The sequence below is a fragment of the Xenopus tropicalis genome, chromosome 1 (genome assembly GCF_000004195.4).
Source record: "Xenopus tropicalis strain Nigerian chromosome 1, UCB_Xtro_10.0, whole genome shotgun sequence".
NCBI classification, from domain to species: Eukaryota; Metazoa; Chordata; class Amphibia; order Anura; family Pipidae; genus Xenopus; species Xenopus tropicalis.
In genome coordinates, this window is record NC_030677.2 from 67,355,576 (window position 1) to 67,378,004 (window position 22,429).

At 38.0% G+C, this 22,429-nt stretch overlaps 1 protein-coding gene across 13 annotated transcripts in view; it reads right to left on the reverse strand.

Moving 5' to 3' along the window:
* Positions 1-22,429, reverse strand: part of col25a1.2 (collagen, type XXV, alpha 1, gene 2) — a 246,576-nt gene that overhangs the window by 25,450 nt on the left and 198,697 nt on the right. For 9 of the 13 annotated variants that reach the window (XM_031896008.1, XM_031896014.1, XM_031896004.1 and 6 more), the window contains 13 exons: positions 17,532-17,594; positions 16,261-16,329; positions 11,827-11,871; positions 10,658-10,702; positions 10,151-10,228; positions 9,580-9,603; positions 7,033-7,077; positions 5,937-5,981; positions 3,777-3,857; positions 3,529-3,591; positions 2,747-2,797; positions 2,340-2,366; positions 842-922 (listed from right to left, as the gene is read on the reverse strand). In XM_031896008.1, the coding sequence (XP_031751868.1) occupies positions 842-922; positions 2,340-2,366; positions 2,747-2,797; positions 3,529-3,591; positions 3,777-3,857; positions 5,937-5,981; positions 7,033-7,077; positions 9,580-9,603; positions 10,151-10,228; positions 10,658-10,702; positions 11,827-11,871; positions 16,261-16,329; positions 17,532-17,594 (717 nt within the window). 13 annotated transcript variants of the gene reach the window in all.

A 22,429-nucleotide genomic window follows, 5' to 3' on the forward strand; every position in this document is an offset into this window, starting at 1 on the left:
TCCAACTGGCAGCTGCTATCATGCTACAACCCCCAGCTCGCCATGAAAGATTGTGGTAGCTGTAGCTAGACAACAGGGTGTGAGACTGGCACCTTTCTCTAACACAACAGTGGGCACAAAATGATGAGAATAAGCAGGCAAACGAAAATTCCTATGAAATGATTTCCTAATAATCACACGCACATATGAACATTAGCAAGCAGAACTCAAGCTATAACAAACTCAACTTGTTGACAGAGCAACTTGGACATCACCAACAGAGTGAGCAAGTACACGACTGACATAAATATAAACACACTGAAGGCACGAGTGTAATTAACATGGAGTTAGGAAGGCACAGAATATCATACTATACATAAAAAGAAAACAAGTTTATTTCTTCTGCTCCAGCACTGTGCATGTGATATGTGTGTGCAACAATGATATGTAATCAAAGGGATAATATACCCTGTTCATAGAGGTTCTACATGTTAATTATATATTTGAAATAGACAGGAATATATGTAGTATGTGCATTAGTTGTCTACATATATATATAAATTGATGAGTGGGGGCTGCTATATTGCTTTCATAGCATAACTCATTTAACCCATTAGACAGGTTGTCATCAGCTATGCTCCAAATCATACTTTGTACATATAACTAAAAATTTGCACAAAGGTTTATGCACATAATACGCCCTGTCCTCATTTCTTACTATCCAATTTAGGGAAATACCTGGAAGATAAATTGATGGTATGGGTATATTTTACCTTTACATTCAGCCACTGATTGAGGAATAAAGTGAAATAAAGAAAAGAGAAGCATATGGATTGAGGCAAAATGAAATTGATTTACTTACTGGAAGACCCAGTGGTCCTCTTTCACCCTTTTGACCTGGCTCACCCCTCAATCCTTTAAGACCATTTACCCCTGGTTCACCCTAAATGTAAAAGTAGATGCCAATTGTGTTTGTCGGCTGCATAAGCTGGTACAGAATAGGATCAGTTGTAGAAAGCGCTGCAAATCCATATCTGGTACATCCAGAGCACATAAAACATACTTGTGTGTATTAATAATAATATGTATATATATATAATATATGCTGTGAGCTTAAAGTGGCAGTATACTTCCCTGTTCATTATTGCTCAATAAATAGGGTAGTGCTGAACCTACGTATTGTCTATGGTGTTAGTGAAAAAATATTTATGGTTTTTCTGATTAAATAAAACAGGACACAAATTAACAGTAAAGTCACATTCGTCTTCCTGTTCATATAAGCACAAGCAAAACAAAACAGCAGTTCGCCTTGAAGCCTTCTTTATAAACAAACCCCTCCGTTCCTCCATCTGCTGCCTTTGTTAGACTTTCACATAAGACACAGCTCATGAAGAGGCTTCTCTGTGGACTGGTGTTTTAATTGTGCTCAGATGAACAGGAAGAGTGTGAGAATGCAATAAATTGTAAAAATCATAGAAAAAAAAGCTTTACATATGTCATAATAATACATAATGACATAATAAATCAGCAGGCAATGTGTATGTTAAGCACAAACCCAGATTACTGACCTAATGTTAAAAAGGTGGTTCACTGCCCCTATAAGTATTGTACAGGCTCACATAGCTAATATGCCTAATTCAGCTCCAAACACATGAAACAAGGCACATTCCCGTTTAGAAATATATTCTGTTACAGTGCAGTTTTAGAATCTGTCATATTATTTGTTATTTCTGAGTGCAAACAATGTAAACTCTAATTGTGCCAATGTCTTGTGGCCTTGGGGCAGATACCAGACTTGAATGTGCAGCACATTATTATGTAAACCTTTAAGCTCACTCATCTTAAATCACTATTCATTGGAGCACATTGGATCAAAGTAATCTAGTGTTTAGTCTGGCTCTGGGATATAAATATGTGTATTATAAATATTTGCTCAGCATTGTTTGTAATATATTTTGCCTGACAGAACATAGTGGACCTGTGGTTGCCCATGTGTTGTTGCCTTTGACTAGAATCCAACAGGTTGCAGATAAATAGGCTGAGAGCCACCATAAGAGGAAAGCAGCATTTATTATTGTAGGAATACTTGAAAACAGTTTTCTCTCATTATATATATATTCTCTAAATAAAGCCTTAAAATAAAGCCGTAAATAACCCTTCATATACCATAAATAGTATAGTTAGTTCTCAGTGCCACAAAGCACTTGGAATGGGAGTAGGAGCTTTAAGGTTTACACACAAACTACAAATAACAAATATTTACACAAACATCCAACACAACATTTATGCATGCAAGTACCACTGACAAATATACACATTTGCAATTTGCATTAGCGGAAAATGATGTATCAGACAATTACCTTTGGCCCTGTAAGTCCATGTGGTCCCTGAAAATTTAAAATTACAAATGTCAGATTTATTAGCATTAACTAGGAAGGGGACTTAATAGTTTAGGGAAACCCTCGCTAACCCATATTATTCGATGTTAATGTTGTTTGTGGGATAGGTTTTCTTACTTTTGGCTAATCACGTGGCAATACCTACCAATGAGGGGAAATAATGTTTCTGTGTCCTTAACAAATATATTTATATAAAAGCTGTATTAATATGCTACTGGTTTGATTTCCAAATGGTTTGGCTGGCCCCTATTATGACATATTTCTTTATTATATATCTGTGCCCATGTAATGACCTAAGGGGGGCCCTACACAAGATAAACCAAAACTCAAAAAGCCTTTAATAAATGGCCTATTCAATAAGAGCTTACCATGGGTCCAGGGGGGCCATGTGGCCCTGGAGGTCCAGGGGGGCCAATGATCTGTGAAAATTGTTTAAAGGTAAAATAAATCTATTGCAATTTAATATTAAATATTTCTGCTCTAATGTAATCTCAAATATCTCGTAGTCACCAGTAATACAGGGCACAGTCCCATGCATGGAAACTGGCAAACACGTGCATAGAACAATGATGAGATACAGATCAGTTAAACATTTTACATTTACAATTCATTTAAAAGGGAGTTCTCCCCATCACTTTACTCAAACATTTACTGTTTTTTGTGATAACAAGAAATGATCATTATTGGCTGTAGGGTAAGATGTAGACATACCCCATAGTGTTTTGACTAAATGTATAACTGATAATTATGTCACATCATCCAGCAGCTAAAAATGTTGGTAATATAAATTAAGCCCTGTGATGCTGCACTAATCAAACAACACATAAAACAATCAAATGGTTCAATGAGCAAAAATTATTAATGAGTTTAGTTCACGCGGTGGGACTTTAAAAGTTATTTAATGAGCAGTCGCTCCTTATAAGGTATATTGTGTTCATATCCCTGAGATTCCTTGATAAATGTTCCCAATTAACAGGTATTTAAAATGAATTATCATGTAATATATACCAAAAATAATATATATTAAAAATGAGTTATGACTAACTAATGACTCTTCATATTCTGTGACCTGCATCTTCCCACTGTCTTCAGCTAGGAACTAAAGTTTGCAACAGATTCAGCGATGTGACTGTCGTGCTATTGTACTCACAGAAGCGCCATGGGGCCCAGGGGAACCATGATCTCCTTTCTCTCCTTTCATTCCATTTGCACCCTGGAAGGCAACAAGGACTTTGTTATATCTTATGTTTAGCATTATGCATCGTAGTTGAAGAAAACTACATTTTAACATTTGGTCAGTGAAACTGTACAATCGGGTGATCACTCATCAGAACAATGTAAAACTGTGCCTTGATATGGGACACAACTCATTCCCATAGGTTATTTACAAGTACTTACCGGCAAACCAGGGAGACCAATTCCTCCCTTCTCTCCAGATGTCCCGGAATCACCATGGTCACCCTTTGATCCTTTTGGACCCTGATAAACACATTATTAACAATGAAAACTGTATTTATGTTTTGGAAATTGTTACAGAGGGACAGAAATAAGCACACATTTTATCTTGCCATGAAAGGGTATGTGGTGAAATATGCTGAAGTGATTAATACCATTAGGATTAAAAAATTACTCTGAAAAGACCTTGATTTGCTTTCCTTGTACACCTTGCTGTGATTAATGTGCAAGGTAATTGACCGTTAGCAATAAGCGCCGCTCGAACGCACTGAATACATCAGGCAGGCAGCTACCATGAATCCATCATCAAATACTAATACCTAGTAATTACATTGCAATCACAATAGTTCCATCATAAACCATTTGAAAGCACTGAAAGAAAATGTAAATTACAGAACTGTGTGTTATTTCCTTCAGATAAAAAACTTAATTGAAAAGGGATATATTCTTAAGAGATGAAAAAAGGCAGGTTAGCAAATAGTAAATAGTAATAGTACAAAACTTTAATTAATGCAAGTATATGTCCCCAACAGCTTGAACTACAAGTTTCCATTTGTATCAAACGTCAGACTTGTCTCTGGCATTTATTCATTTCCCCAGGTCCAGGTCCTTTCATTTTAAATTGCATTCAAGGTGCAGGGCTATCTCTCAGTTTCACACTTGGCACTACCAAATCAGACATTTTGCTAGCCAAAAACTCATGCTGGTCATTTATACACTTAGGGGATTATTGTTTTGCCCTGGTCCTGTTGCCCATATCATACACTAGTTAGTATTGACTGGCATAATGCAGTTAGAGGGACCAAAGCATATCTGATTGGTTGTTGCAGTCATTGGACTTGGACAGGTTGAGAACTGGAGTTTTTGCAAAATATCTTCTAAAGCAAAGGTCAGGAGACAGCCACTTAATGACAGCAGCAAAGCAGAGTCAGGCTTATATTTTATTGCAGACAGTGGAGATAAAAAGCAAAACATTTATTACACATGGCTCTTGTTTTCTGAATTGTGAAATATATAAATATATACCTGTATTGGCTTCAATAAATATTTATTTTCTATGTATTATTTACTATAGGAATTCACTAAGAAAGTTGTCCCAGCATCATTAGCTAAGGTATATAATTATCTAAAATCTCCCAAAACACAGGGATTGCCTGGGAATTATGGGAGCTACAACATAGAGCTGGCCACTGCTCCTGCATATCCTAAAGGGCAGGGCACTTTCTAGTAGCTTAATGTATAAAATGTCTCAGTGTAATATATTGATAATGGGTGAGTGCAGACGACCTCTTATCTCTGTCTGTATGAATTGTGTGGTCTCAGCCTCATTGCACCCTCATCTAATGGTTTAAAATTTTTGACTAGCACAACTTTCCCTTGTTTGTTAGAGTTTATACAGGAGCAGTGGCCAGCTCCATGTTGTAGATCCCATCTTTACCAGCTCCAGCTACAGTCAGGTGATCCCAATGGTGGCTAATAAAAGGGCAACCATTTGAGAGTCTTGAACTTAAAAGCAAGCAAGTTGCAGGTATAATTTAGTCCCTGTCAAAAATATGTAATGAAGTAGTAGAATTCTTAATGAATCAGCTCATGGGGAGATAAGTCGTCCACGGTTAAATCTCTGCTAGTGAGGGCGACTGATCTTCTCGAAATTTTCTACTAGCTTAATTCACAGAATGTCTTAATGTCCTCTATATATTGATAATAGGTGACTGCTGAGAACCTGTTGTATTTGCTGTATGAATGTTGTGCTCTCAGCCTCATTGCACCCCTGTCTAATGGAGTAAAATTTAATGGTGAGCACAACTTTACTTTTTTTGCTATAATCTGTACTGCACATAATAAAACACTGATGTTTAACATCTTCTCAAAGGAGGATCTCCCAGATATCGCAATTCATACATTTCCAAAAAATAGACAATCCGTTTAACAGCTACATATGGAGGAAATGTGTAATCAAATATTGCAGGAAAACATCCCATGGACATTCTCAGACACACCAGAAAGTAATTTGGCATTCTGATTTGACTCATCAATACAAACAATTGTAGCTAATCTCCCGCTAATACCCATGGTATCAAAATAAGTTATTGGTAACATTACCTGCTCCCCATCAACTCCTGGAGGACCAACAGGACCTCCATCACCCTGTAGAAACAATGCATGTTAGACTTCAAGCTGTACTTCAGGTAGAACATCTTAAGCATTTTGTGGGGTGATTTATATCTGGAATGTCCAACCTAAGCCCCTCCTGCTATAAATGAACAAAATGGGGCATATTTGTTAAATGTAAATATCTATGATTTTTTCGTTTCACAATTCATACAAATAACTCTGTATAATTCTGTGCCAGTCTATTGCAGCAGGGTCATATTAGAGAACTCATGCAGCTTATATGAAAGCAACACTGTATTGCCTGTTGCAATATTAATCGCCATGTGGTGTCATGCAAACTAGGAGACAATCCATGCACATTTCAAGTATAAGAAATTATAACCCATTCAGCAGCATGGGCAATGTTTGCCACAGTCCTACAGCCAGGCCTACAGGTCTACAACTCATGGACAGTTGAATGAGCTAGGGATGTAGGACACAATAGCTGACTGTATTGTTTAAATAACTGTTGTAAACTGGGTGGCCCAAAGACCAAACAAACAAGAAAAAAGGCAAAAGATAGTGAACTGGTGGAATAAAATAAGGGGAGCCAATTAGGAAGTACAGTAGCTGAATGCATATACAACAGGTAAATGGGTGAGAAGCAAGTTGTGGTAGACTAATGGATAAGTACAGTCTGTACTTCTTCTGGACAGGCCCAAACTATGGGGCTGGCATCCCTCAGTTAGCTCAATGCAATGGATTCAGGGGAGCAATCCGAAGGTTGTCTATGGGGTGATATCTAAGATACAGGTCTGCCTCAAGTTAACCTTTAGAGCAAGGACCCACGGAGCGACTTACTTCATCTCGCCTGAGATAGATCGCTGCTATCACGGGCAAGTACCTGCTCTGAAAAGGGTTTCCACCGGCAACAAAAGAAGTCACCAGTGAAAAGCCCTTCACATCGCTTTGGTTTGCGAAGTCGTACAAAGTGGGTGGGTGTTTGCCCCTAGGCCAGTTTGGTGGCATCACTACTTTGATCGGTGCTTTAATATTGCCAACACAATAAGATTTTAACATTTGAAGATAAGTAAAGTGAAAACACCTTTGGACCTGGCAAACCAGGTGGTCCAGGAGGTCCAGGCGGCCCCTGTTGATAAACAGAAAGAAATGAATGAAAATAATCACACATTTGAATATAAGAGTCCATAAGCTAAGCTACTGATAAACAGACTGTCCACTTAGTTAGAAACAACGATAACACATCATAGACCCAACAAACAAACAAGATATTTTGTAAGAAAGCCTATGATGTAGATGTGCATTCAATTAGTATATTCTCTGTAAAGTATTCATGTTGTTTCCCTTTCTGCCTTTGCTGGGAGAACCTTTAACTGGAATAGTGTTCATTAGCAAGCATATACCTATGTACACATATCAACAAGGGGTAATATAAATCAGAATAAACATCTTGATTTTTAGTTCTGAGCATAAGACATATCTGTGTTTTGGGATATTATGGTCTGTAACATAATTACCTGCATGGGACAGAGATTTTTTGGGATGCTACAAAATCTGATCCTTGGTGCTTTAATGCCTACATGCCTTTCTCCTGCCTGTCCCTATTGAATGGAGCACTGTCAGGGAGGTTCAATTCAAAGTTCATTCTGCAGGTCGCAGAGACCTGTGAATATTTGCACAATGGACAAAATGCAAAAAAAAAAGAAAAAAGGCAGAATTCACCTTTTTTTTACACTTTACACACTGAGTGGTGCCTTGTGAATGACCCCACACGCCTTTATTAAACCTGTTTCTGGGCTGGTTTGCCCCCCATAGATTGGCTAGTTTTTTGGAGAAAAATTATCAAAGTCCTTAATGTAAAAAAATCTTTTTTGTTTTAACAGTTTTGCAGAAAAGTTAATAAAAACATGGAGCATTTTTTTTAGTTTGTGCTAGTGCTCATATTTGTAATAAAATTTTCTAAAAAAGCAATTGTATTCATGTCTAAAAACGGTCTAATAGAGTACTAAAGAGTATCCCATTGGTAAATTCTAATATTTGCTATTTTGTTTCTCTTAATGACTTAATTTTCCCCAATTTTTAGTGTTATTGCTACATCCAAATCCCAGAAGTTGAGATTGGTGGATAGGTGTCTGTTTTTTAACCTCAGCTACTATGTAACTCAGTGTGTAACCCATGACTTGAAACCTCCATGTGTTCTGGCACTGTCTGATAAAAACTAATAATGACCCAGCCAATTTCACAGAGTTCTTGCCATCTCCATTTTGGCTTCAAACTACAATCCTTACCATAGGGTTTGGCCACTTTATATAATATTTTATAAAGAGGAAGGTGAATTTAGGTGCAAAATGTGCTATTTTGCAGTAGCATTATATATCATCTAAGACAGATGCCCAGTGTGGCTGCTTTACATAAAGAGAATAGTCTTAGCTTAAAGTGGTTTTTAATAGCAGGGACAGCAGGGATAAGCAAGAAGAAGACTTGTTGGATGAATAGAATAAAGGGTAAGTGAACTAAGGATGCAGTTTAAAGGAACAGTAACACCAAAAAATGAAAGAGCTTTAAAGTAATAAAAATATAATGCACTGTTGCCCTGCACTGGTACAACTGGTGTGTTTGCTACAGTAACACTACTATAATTTATATAATAAGCTGCTGTGTAGCCACGGGGGCAGCCATTCAAGCTGGAAAAAAGGAGAAAAGGCACAGGTTACATAGCAGATAACAGATAAGTTCTGTAGAATACAATAGTGTTTTATCTGTTATCTGCTATGTGCCTGTGCCTTTTCTCCTTTCAATGGCTGCCTCCATGGCTACACAGCAGCTTATTTATATAAATTATAGTAGACTTTCTGAAGTAAACACACAACTTTTACCAGTGCAGGGCAGCAGCACATTATATTTTAGTTACTTTTATACACTTTCATTTTTTGGTGTTACTGTTCCTTTAAATACTATAGAAATAAAGTTGTGTATTAGCGTGTCTGTTACAATGGGGCAGAATTTGTGGTTTCTGTGCAGATTTCATGTTTACAATTCAGATGGTTTTAGAGCTCAGTGCTTCAGGGGTATATTTGGGGGAGAAAGGGATGGCTGCATATGGTCCCTACTGATGTGATTAGTTTCTCTCAGTATAATAAAGTGTCCACGCAACCTTTATCTAACAGCATTGTTGGCTACAATGTAAGCCCCAATCTTGAAGTTGCAGTGCTATTAAAAGCAGAAGGAATTCTGGGAGTTCTGCCCAGGATTCTCCTAACATTTCTTTCTACATGGAGCACCCTAGAGATTGAGCCTTACCCAATGGGTTTAAAAGCACAGCCAGGGCCTTGTGCTGATTGGATTCCCAAATGCACACCGGTATCACACTTATTGGGGCTCACAAGTGCAATGCCGGGTTTTCCAATCAGCATATGTAGAGCCAGTGACGTGGATACACTAGAAAAGACCTAGACTGACACACTAGGAAAAAGTGCCTCCTTCTGCATCAGCTATTGGAATGGGAAATATACACAAGAAAAATGATCCATGCAATATTAGACAGGACATGTGAGGAGCATGTTTGTTGGCAAGCAAAGGGAGAGAACGCAAGACACGGGGGGGCCACAGCACACCATGCGTATAGCTTTACCGTAACAGTAATGGCTGTAATCCTCTGATGACAAGGCACAGCAACAAGAAATAAGATTATACTCATTATTATGTTATTCTGCAATGTCAGATTACTCCTCATAGATAAAATCATTGATATCTCTATTTTCCCAAAACAGGTTTGTCTAAGGAATTTGGCAACTTCAATATAAATCTTGAGTAAGGTTAGTTTTACAGGAAACATTTAATATAAATATTTCTATTTCCCAAATGAATGAGCAGACTATGGTATTCATTACATGGGAATTACTAGTTACTATCTGCACTTACTCCTGGCAGAATAGTGAGGCAGTCATAAATTACTTGCATCCTCAAGAGCTCATATAAGACACTAAACAAGAAAGTATCGGCCTATTTCTGCTAGCAGGCAGTATTCAAAGAGACATTAAGAGAGAGAAGAGCTTAAAGGCTGCGAGACAATCATTGTGATTAATGCACTATCCCAAAACACAGCAGTTAATAAAGATACACTTTGGAACAAAGCCTATTCCACAATCCAATTGTCATAAATTAGAAAGTAAAACCCAAGCTATGTTTCTTGTAGTACATACCTGCAAGGCTTCCTGAATATTCCCATTGTAATCTATGATCTCAGTAGCCCCTTGATCCCCTTTTTGACCTGGAGGCCCCTGTAAAGGATATATACATTTATTATATAGTCAAACCTTTACTATCAATGCACATTCTTATTAAATGTACTTTCTTTGGTACCTTAATATATATACTTTCTCTAATAATACTCATTTTAATATGGCATGTAAATCATGTAACATTGTTAAGAAATAAAAATTGCTGGCCTTACGAACCACTGTTTAGCAGAGATTCTTAACCTATGGGTCCAAGATCTGCTTTAATGTAGGAAAGTTTTGATGACAATATAAATAAAGCACATAAAATTAATCTGGGTCCCACGCAAGAGCTATATATATATATATAGTATATAAGATAATATATATTACTCCATGCTACAGGTCTGGGTTTATCATTCTGCACAAAGTCCGCTAATACTGGACCGATACTGGTAGTTTCTTTATGTGGATGAATGATATGTCACTTACCCTAGGACCAATGGGGCCAGAATCTCCTTTGCTTCCAGATTCTCCCTGGTAAGGTAATAGACAATGAATGAAAAGCAGCAATTTGAAACAAATGTAATACAAGCTATAATATATGTTAATTACAGAAACTCCAGACTTGACAAAAATGAAATTAGAATAATAATGTGTCTCTGAGTGATGACTTCCAGAACAGATTGAGAAAATTATTCTCATTTAACATACACCATATACATATACTTTCCTGTGTATACGTTACAGTGATTTATAGTAACAGAAATACCAGCCAGTCAAAACCTAAGTAAGAGTAGAAAAAGTACTGTCACTGCAATCAGGTGTTAAATAATGCCAGTTGTGGGTTTTTAGATATGTTTTACAGTACAGTAGTAACAGTTACAGATCTCTAAATGGCAAGCCACTGTAATAAAGTGACTATTGTTGCAGGCACCACTGGACTGATGTAAAATGTATGTTGCTCTATGGTCTTAGTTTGTGGATGTACTTGTCCTTTTGTATTGTATATGACCTGTGGCAAGTATTTAATTATTACACAGATGGGAAACTGGTATGTATTCCCTTCTTTACAGGGTGCTGAAGAAAGTGCTAACTGGCACCATAGAATTTATGTAGCAAATTGTATAATAAATAATGTCTGGGACCTGTCCTTGAAGCTTATGTTCCAACTTCCTACTACTAAACAGGGCACCCAGTTAATATAGTGTTATCTCAAAGAATGGGGTCCAGTCCATTTGAACTCCAATTGGGATTGTTACCGGAGCACTGAGTGCTATAACCCATTCCTGACATATTTGTATAATGTCTATTTAGCAAAATGTTATCTGGTGCCTTTGTTTACACTACTGATATAGTTGTGCAACATTCATTGGTAGCTTTGTTCATTTGAAATTTATCCTCAATATCCTCATCACTTATTTAGAATTTAGACATTCCTTGGATTTCTTTTCATATTTCATTTGCTATATCAGGGAATGGCATGCACTTATATGTTCCACTAGGTGGAACCCAAGCATTAAATGTGTTAAAGCTGAATGTTTGAGCTGCACATGCACGGAGAGTGATGCTGAACAAATGATATATTTATACTTTTTTAACTGTAAACCACATTATAAGAAAAAGTAGGAAAATGGAGCAAGAAGCTAAGGGCTACTGACCTTTGACCCCTTTGGGCCTCTAGATCCGGATTCACCAGGCTCCCCCTGTTGCATGCAAAGTTTGGAAAAGAAGAGAGCAAAGAGAGTTAGAGAGGAAGCAGAGGTAGAGATAGCCATGGCTTCCATACAAAGAGAAACATGCCCGAAAGAAGCTGCGTTCACCATATAAAGCATAATCGCCATTAATATTTTTGTTTCTGAAGACCTATGAAATTTTATGATAACGGCAATGTGCTCCCAAGCATAACAAGGCCTCAGATTATCTGTACCAGACCCTTGGTGTTTAGAAAACGTTATTTTTCATTGCATTGCAAATGTATTTTCACCTGTCAGTATGTGTGGGGCTACTAAGAAATATACTGCCAGGGCCCAGGAAAGATAATTACTAATTTGTATTTGAATGTCATTTCCATGGCCACCATCCACTTGCTATAAATGTAAATGTCACTGGTGCACAAAGGTTTCTCTTAGCACTAAATGTATGTTAGTCCTGAGATGAGCAGAAGGATTCCATTGCTAATGAGCATCTAAAATAAGGTCACAAAGTAATAATGGGAGAACATAATACATTCACAGTACTAAAGCCAAATCAGCTTAGAACATATATCATATATAGGGCTCATTTACATCCGCAGATACATGGATCAATTTGCACTTTTCCCTGCAGAGAGTTGCATCTAAAACCGCTTTCTCTAAAGGTAAATTGTGCCCAAATGCTCTCTCTTCACTTCCATACAGTTGTGCTCAGCACTGATAAGTCTGTCCTGCCTTCCAAACTTACTGCTGCTGACACATGGTACTGTGTGAACCTTGAAGTTGCCGTCGCCTCCTTACCATGCATTAGCCAGGGGTGAGTCTATGCTCTGAGCCATCCTGAGGCGGCTCCTATGAAGCTGCCCCCTTGCCCAGCAGCATTTACCTTTCCTGCACCGGAGGGGGTCTAGGAGCAATTGTGCTCTCTGCACAAGAAGAACTGAATTTCTGATTTAATAAATGGAAATTTGCCTCTTAAAGTTACCAGGAGCGTGTTTTTTTGGCAAGAATAAAGCAGCACTGGAAGGGTTTGCTTTCTGTGGGACTGAGCTTGGAAGCCCTAGCAACATTCCAAACATAAGCCTAACATTTCTGGGTTAGGACCCTTTGTCAGAGGAACCTGTGCAGGTTTGTGTGAGACTCATGGCTCCTGTATCTGCTTACATTAGAACCTCAATTTTCCATTAAAACATAAAATACAGGAAAGAAAGAATGCCTATTTCCTGTATGGGACCATGCGTCAATTCTGGGAAAACATTAAAACCAGGTGCAGAAAATCAGGGTTCTGTATTTTTCTTCGAGTCTGGAAGGATCCCACTAATCTAGTCTGGAGGTGGAGCCATATTATGGTGTGTCTTGACAAGGTTTTTAGCAGGCCCTACATGTTTGCTTGCTCCTTAACAAATTACTTGTAATATGTTGAGTATTTTACTAGGGGGTTTATTTTAACAATGAGTAAAAAGTGGAGTAAAATAAATGCCACATTTCTTAAGCTCCACTGGAGTCCAAAATTATACAATGCAGCCATGTCAGCTTACCTGCAGTAACAGGCTGGTCACCTACTGTCATTCACACCCAAACGCTTTCCCACTCGAATAAAATGTATAGAAGTCAGGGACAGGGCAGATAGAGCCAAGATGCACTAGATATGGGTTGGTATCTCTCCACCATGACTACCATGGCCTGGCATAACCCCATTTAAGCCATTGGGACAAGTTCTGATGAATTTCTCACATGAAAAGTGTCACATTGTGTAAAAAGTGGCAGTGCATGACAATTTCTTTTACCTTTTTTTCAAGCTAAGAAAAATTGGGCTACACCTATGCATAAAAGTATTAGAAAATGTATAAGTATGCTGCATTTGGTGTAAATGTTAAGATGTACTGCTGTAATTTTTATATATTTTTTGGTTGGTAAGCAGTCTAAAAAGCCACTGCACTCATCAGTTGTACCACCTTGAGCAAGGTTCAAAATGCAAACAATCATGGTGCTTTGCACTGTGTTTAACACTTTTTACCTTTGTCTCATTTTTTGTAAATAAGCTCTTCGTGTTGTATTAACAAGCGCCTTTCCCGTGGCTCTTCCACATTGCTGATTATCCCCAATAGCTTTCTTTGTGCCCTTCTGCCACCTACTGGTAGGCTTTATATTTTCTCATTCCTGCAGCAGTTTGTTCTTATTGGGATTTGGCTGGCCCTCTGACAATCTTTTAATGCCAGCCCTTATTTTGCAGTTCAACTCCATTTTTTCATGCCCTGTTTGTTTTTATGGTCTCTCACTTGGCGGCATTTACCCAAAGCACTCCTTATTTACATGCAGTTACTATTTTAATGGTACCAGGGAAAACAAGGCATGCTAGTTAACAGGGTATAACAGAACACACAAAGCATTACAATTATAAATAGGAATATAAAATATATAAGATGTCCTTGTTTGTACAGAGGTGCAGAATTTTCACATGAAGGGGTGGTAAATCTGTGCTTGCTGGAATTAAACAATCATGTTGTTAACAGATTGTGTGTGATTAGGTCACTTTTATCTTATATCTACTATGGCCGTAAATGTGTAACTGGACTGCACAGTCCTGTTATTATTTAATAATTTAATTGGGTCAGCTTTTTAACTTGTTTATTAATGACCTGGAGGTGGGCATAGACAATACTGTTTCTATTTTTGCTGGTTATACTAAATTGTGCAAAACTATAAGTTCCATGCAGGATGCTGCTGTTTTGCAAAGTGATTTTGCTAAACTGGAAAACTGGGCAGCAAAATGGAAAATGCTTAATGTTATGCAATTTGGTAGAAATAATATAAACGTGAGTTATACACTAAATGGTAGTGTGTTGGGGGATCCTTAATTGAGAAGGATCTAGGGATTTTGGTAGATAACAAGTTGTCTAATTCCAGGCAGTGTCATTCTGTGGCTACAAAAGGAAATAAAGTGCTGTCTTGTATAAAAAGGGGCATTAGCTAAAGGGGTGAAAATATAATTTCACCTTTGTATAGCTCTCTGGTAAGGCCTCACCTTGAGTATGCCAAACAGTTTTGTGTTCCTGTCCTTAAGAACAATATTAGTGAGCTGGAGAGAGTGCAGAGGTGTGCAACTGGTTAAAGGGATGTAGGACTTAAAGTTAAACTATGAGGTTCGACTGTCGAGGTTGGGGTTGTTTTCCCTGGAAAAGAGACCCTTGCAAGCGGACATGATTACCCTTTACAAGTACAGGGGATTATAGACATATAGGGGATATTTTTTCCCCCATAAAAACGATCAGCGCACCAGAGGCCACCCCTTTAGATTAGAGAAATGAAATTTTAATTTGAAGCAGCGTAGGTTGTTCTTCACGGTGAGGGCAGTGAGGTTGTCGAATTGCTGTCCGAGTGATGTTGTAATGGCAGATTCTGCTAATGCCATTAAGAGGGGCTTGGATGATTTCTTGAATGAGAATAATATCCAAGGCTATTGTGATAATAAAATCTATAACTAGTATAGATATTAGTATATATAGATATATATATGTTGGTCTATAGATAGGTCTGTATACAGGAAGTATGTGTATATATGTGCACTGGTGTTCATGATGGACTTTGGTCTTTTTCATCCCAACTTAAGTACTATGTGACACAGAACCCAACGTTATGTTTAAAATAGTTTCAGTTCTGGCATAAATGTAGTTATGTAATTCATAGCTAACTTACACACTATACAGGGGATGTCAGGTTTTCTTAAAATCAGATAACAGTATATATAAGTCATGCCAAAATGTTTGAGTAGCTCTGAATGAATGGAAATATTATAGCAGTGCAGTGGTTATTATAATTATAGCATTATGATTTACTGTACACCATTGACTCCACCTCAGGATCCAAGTGAACTCTACACTAAATCAGGATTTACAAGAGTTGGCCTTGGCAAAACTACATTTGTTGCCACAACAGCAGCCAATGAAGATCGTATTATATATTCGATGTCTGAATACTAGGAGCACAGACGTTAGGGTTAAGATGCAATAAATCCTAACAGCCACAGCCAGTTTATTCATTGAAATTCTTCCAAGAATAGAAATTTATTGGCTGTATGGGATAGGCAGGATCCCCACAATGTGATGTAGAATACATTTGGAATATTAATTAACGTTTAGAACATAGAGCCAAGGCAAGTTGTTTGACTTGAAAATGCTTCCATGGATAGGATATGGGGTATATAAGTATATTACAAATATGACTGCACCAGTGGCTAAAATGCTTTCTTACCATCAAGCAAACTTTCATGGAAAATAAGAAGGTATATGAAAAAAGAGATAGAGGCAAATTCTATACATCACCTCACAGTGGTGGCTAATCTCCCCCCCTGTAAATTATACATTAAACAGACTACTTATAGAGCTAATAAAAAGGGCTTACCTTTGGTCCAGTTAGTCCAGTACTGCCTCTTTCTCCCCTTCCAGGTGGACCAATTTCTCCTCGTTCCCCCTAAACATAAAAAAAATGTTATATGTAATTTGACTTTGTATCATTGTGTTGTATTTTCATTAAGGGTTATTTGCTATAGGAGAAGTAGTAGTAATAACTACAGGTACAGTATCACTTATGTAGATTCCTGGTACCCAGAACAGCAGAAAACAGGCTCCCAACTCCAGCACATTCCAGCAACCTGCTCTCAGTTTTCCCATTGCCTTCCAATACACATACAAATTAAGTGAGAGGCAGATCTGACCAAGCAGGAGGCAGTTTTAAAACTCCCAATGAATTGGTGGTCATTGCTGCACTAAAATAGCATATCTGAAAAGCCTTGGGTCCAAAGCATTCTGGATCATGTATTCAAAATGTAAATTTCTTCTTATGTGAGATTTTGATTGCTATGCAACATCATCCCGAGCCAAAGTGCTTAGGAAGTTGAGTTGCATGCATATAGAAATACAAATAGCAATGTGGCTTCCTTCATTCCTTAGTGAGTTTATGCCGGAAATGTGAAAAAAAAGTGTCACCTCAAGAATATTGGATTCTGCAGATGACATACCAATCATTTTTAAAATAGTGTTAGTATTGTGTTATGTTTGCTGTAATCTCCTTGGGAAATCCATGGAAGGCAGTAGAACAAAAATGAAGTGAAAATGAAAGCTAGCAAAATAAACACAAGACCAGAGGGTAAAGGCTGTAAAGAAAACATTTCTCTTTTGACAGCTGCTACTAAATCAGATCTAAAATAATAACAATCCCAGTCATAGGGCTCTGATTAATTCACATATTATTTTACACTTTGTTTGTATGAAGAGAACAAGTCCCATCTCATGATCAGAAGCAGTGATGACCTATGGCCATGCCCCTCAGTATCTAAAGGCTGGATGTAATGCTCTGCACATAGCTAGCCCTTCATGGGAGGCAGATAAATGCAAACTAGGGACAGAAAGCAATAGAACTTTAGTGCATAATCTGATTTTAAAGAGGATCTAATGCCCAAAAAGGAATATGACATGAAATTCTATTTTTTATACATTGAACTTACAGTATCAGCCCAAAGGTTCATCAAATGAAAGTTAAGTAATAGATAAAAGTATTTTATGTATATAGAACATTCTTGTTGCTCATGTATTTTAGGATGCATACATGCCATATGCTGGACTAAAGACAGCTGTAACATGGTGATTGTATAGATAATAATATGTTTTTCTCACCTTAGTTCCTGGTAAGCCTGGTAATCCAGGTTCTCCTTGAGGCCCTAGAAATCCTGGCTCACCCTTTGAAGAGGAAATCAAATTTTTGAGAAATTTAGCAGGGTGATGTGTAAATTAGAAGTTCTAACAGCATTATCTCCTTTTATTTACTCTTTTGCAGCATTAATTACCTTCCAGGCCAACTACCCCACATTTTAATTAGAAAAAGCCCATCTTCCCATTAAAACAAACTTGTTAGGGTTAAAGGTATATAGGATAATATAGACTACCCAGACTTAGCTGGCCACAACATGAGCGATTTGTATTTGTAGTCTATCCATCTGATCCTCTAGCATTCCAGTTGAATTGATCCTAATTAATTTGGCCACATACGTGAAATTGCATTATCGGATTGATGCATATATCAATATATCCTTATCTGTTCATCTAATAATCACATGCAAAAAAAGGAGCAGGTTATTAGCCTATGACATTTCCTGTTGTGGGTGACCAACCCAAACAAGGTCACAGTAGAATATGACCCTCAATAAATAGCACAACACTGACAACACCATTGATCAATAATTGGATATTTTGGGTGAAAAGAGGCCAACTGATGTTTAGATTATTACATATGTGTGATGACTGTAACTCCTAGCTCTCAGTGAGATAACAGTAATAATCAGTAGATGGCTTAGCAAAACTAGAACATGATCATTAACTCATTGATGACACACAGTTGAATCTCAGTTGACTTAATACAAGGACACCTTGATTCATTATTGCTTCATGATGCATTCATCCAGGTCTGGAAAGGAAACTAGAACGCATGTTTGCATACATATATGTTTGCTCATTGATTACATGAAACTGGTCAGTCTATGCTGATAAGCTAGAGCAGAGATGAGCATCCTGGGATATACAACCAGCTATCACTGGCAAATGTACAGAACTTAGAGGACCCTAGCTTTTTAACATCAAAAGGCCACAGGCTGGAAAACTCAGCAGAGCACAGAGCACTCAGCACTGGCTGGATTGACACAAACTTTGGGAAAAGTGTCTCAATAAGAAGGACTCAGTATTATACTGTATGTGCAATCACATAGACGTAAAGGCATGCTATTTCAGAATTCAGGCATAACATGCTCAGACATAGTGAGTCAATGAGGGAGTTATAGCAGCTGTTTATTTGGGTTTGCAGAGGGCAGGGCAGATGCAACAAAGATATAATGAAGAGAAAAAGGTCATAGCTTTACTGCGTCCATTTGTAATACGAACAAAAACATACTTTTCCTGCTGATTCAGTGCACTGTTTAACAGATTAGTATCCACTGCTCACTTACAACTCGGCCAAGTGAACCTAGGGCAACCTGCTGTTGGGGACATACAGATTCCAAGATCCATGGATATCATTCATATGACTTGGTTCCCAAGGCATCCAGCAATTAGCAAGCAGATAGTAGTATAAATCAAATATTCATCAAACACATTTACATGCACAGTGGAGCTGCCAGTATAAGGTGGTCATTGCTTAAGGGAAAGAATATATAATTAATTTTTTAACAAGGTTCTTAATCCTTATATACTAGACTGATATTAAGTTGCTCAGACATTTTCCAGTCAAAGCTGCCCAGAATTAAGCTTGCCTTTCCATAGGTCTGATTACCCTATCATATGCTTGAAACATTAGGACTCATGGATGTTTTTTAGGCATTTAAGGTTGGGATGCACCTAAGAGCAAATACAAATTGACTATGTTTCAGTGTACTTACTCACAGTGGTTCAGTTTTGCAATTAATGCAGTTGCAGTCAATCACATTCTTTAAAATACAACATACTGTACTTTAATGTATTTTACACTTTAAAAAAACAACATAATAAAATACAAATATGCAGAATACAATATAAAAGACAAATGTTTGTTGACTCACAAAAACATGCATTAAGCAAAGAGACATGAATGCAATGTGTTTAAATGCATTTAGCATGCATTTCACTAGATGCACATTCAAGGTCTATTCTATATAATCATGCAATACATAAGCAAGTAAGATTTATTTGCAATGTACTGCGTGCTGTTTTTTCTATCATATATATTAATTGCTCTCCATCCTTAAGGTCATGAGATTTTTGCCCTATTTCCCTACTCACATGATCCTAATTAGGCTGATCTGAGCATTTGGCCTCCAGGCCAATAACTGGATCATACTGTGGTCCTATGAATCAATAGGCCAACAGGACCACATTCTAACCCTACATATCAGTCGAGCAAGCCTGATGCACAGGCCATTAAGCTCTGAGTTAAACCAATTTGTTTTTGGGCTGTAAATTGAGCCAATGGCAATTGTCTTTAGGTTTCTTACATGAGGGAGCCCTTAGTGTATGCCGCTGCAAAGTACCTTCCTACTACAACAAAACTGTATTTAGGGCAGTATATATGGCTTTTTATTTAAATAAATAATCAGGCAAACATGTACAGCTGCTTTGGTAATGCATACCATCAGGTAAATGTGAAGTTTACAGCTCTGTAGCACACGTATTTTAATGTGAATTTTTCCACTGCCCCCTTTCCACTGGGCCCTAGACTTACAGCAGGCACATGATCTGTCCCTATTGTTATAGCCCTTCCTAGTACGCAAACTGGAACAGGACAATATCATGTTTAAATGAGCTACATAAGGCATAGGCTTTTATTCACATTCAACCTACTGCAAAACTACAGCTCCCAAACGCTAAGCTTGAGCACCCATTGATACTGCATGAAAGTCTATTTAGCAATGTCTGACATCTGTTTTCAATGCTGCGTAGGCTCAAAGTGTTCCCATTAAGGTGCGAGAGGAAAATCTTTGCAAACATGCACTTCAGTTTTACACTCTCTTATCCTGCTTCATATACCAGACAAAAGCATTATTGTCCATTCCCTTACAAAGACCCTTTCTGACTTTTGCAAATACCAAATGCAATTCCTCTAATAAAAACCAAGTTATCTAACAAGGATCTTAACTAGTCACAATTAAACTATCCACCATCTCCAGCTGCAGGAAATTGGTTTGTAGGCTACAGAAGCAGGGGGGAAAAAATGAACAAGCCTTTAATATGTCATGCGGATGTGATTGATACTTCATATGGGGCATTAGAGCTGGTATTTTCAGGAAACGGAGCAATGTCTCAAGTTGTACCAGCAATTCTCAGTTAAGCTAAAAACCATGTGAGCACTAAATGAGAAACACTGTCTTAGAGCTCTTGAGCTGGACTGCTGGCTCAGTGTCCAAAAGTCTACCTGATACTCTTTTATTCAGTTTCATGTAGAAACCAGCACATTCTTTTTATCGAATCAGAGCTTAGTCATGAGCTTGTGGGAAGCACTACTGTACTGCACAAAGGGGATTGCACAAGTAGAGCCTTTCCTGTTAGTGGTCTGGGGGGCTATTATATGTCTGTCATGCAGGGTCATGCACGTATGCATTGCTACTGTTTTAACAACTTAGATAAAGTATGGCAGCACTGAGGCCCATCTGGTGTTTTGAACTTAAAATGTAACCAGCAGCTTGATCCTAGGAGTTCCTGGTTCATAGGAGGTGAGGGGCCCAACACAAGGGTAACCCCTCCAAGCTCATGTGTTTGGCCCCACACCTCCTATGAACCAGGGACAACCAGAATTCAAAGTTATCAGATTGCTTGGGTCTGCTTAATGCTAATAGATACCACTGCCCAACCAGGTTCCCTGTTGTGGATGAACTGCACTGGTGGGAATCAACAGACTTCAGCAGAATTCAAGGCTCACACACATATAACTGGCCAGATAGTTTGGTTGTCTCTGAACAGCTTTGTCATGTTGCTTTCTAGTGATAATGATAGAACTCTCAATCTGTGGCCCTACCAATTTTCTTAAACTACATCACCCTATAGCCTGCAAGAGCTGAAAGCTGTGGCACAAAAGACATTTTTTGCGCTCACAACCAAGAAGAAAGATCGAACATTGTGTGTGATTAGGCAAAATATTATATTTTCTATAATTATTTTATACAACAACATATTCTGTAGTACTATACAATAGAAGGGAGTATACATTAAACATACAAATGACACGCAAATACAGCCTAATATAGGTGGTAAAAATAGCCTAAAGGTCCCCATACACGGGCCGATAGAAGCTGCCGATATCGGTCCCTTGGACCGACTCGGCAGCTTATCTGCCCGTGTAGGGGCAAAAAAGAGCGGGCTGGCCGACCGATATCTGGCCTGAAATTGGCCAGCTATCGGTCGGCAGGTTAGAAAATCCAGTCGGATCGGGGACCGCATCGTCTCGTTGATGCGGTCCCCGACCGACTGCCCCATTGCCGCCTACATAATCCGATTGTTTGGCCCCAGGGCCGATTGTTTGCCTCCATCTTTTTTTGCACTTTTTATTTATTGCAATATGATTTTATTTAAAGCTTATAGAGCTGCTGTTGTATATCAATATTTACGAAAATGATATGTTTTACAGTCCATAAAATGTCTTTGAACCACAAAACTGTGCCATTATAGTAAATATCACTAACCATAGCAGTTCTACAGGGACAGCTTTCCATTACTGCAGGGACCCAGATCAACCTTTAGTAGTTTTTCTTTTGTTGTCATAATATATATACTGTATATATATGCTCCATCTAGTGTATAATACATTCAGTGAAGTTATGGGGCTAATGCTTTTGTAACAATTTAGAGTTTAGCCCAATATTTATGCTCTTGTGGAATGACATTTAAACTTGGAAAGGCACCTCGCTTCCCATATTTAAACAACTCTCAGTGCACTGTACAACCAATTTATTTTAAAGACTGAGATTTTCAAGCCTTCGGAGCACCAGCTGTGAACAAAATTGTAACCACCACTAATTTATTTGAGGATTTACACGGCAGTTGGACAGAAATGGATA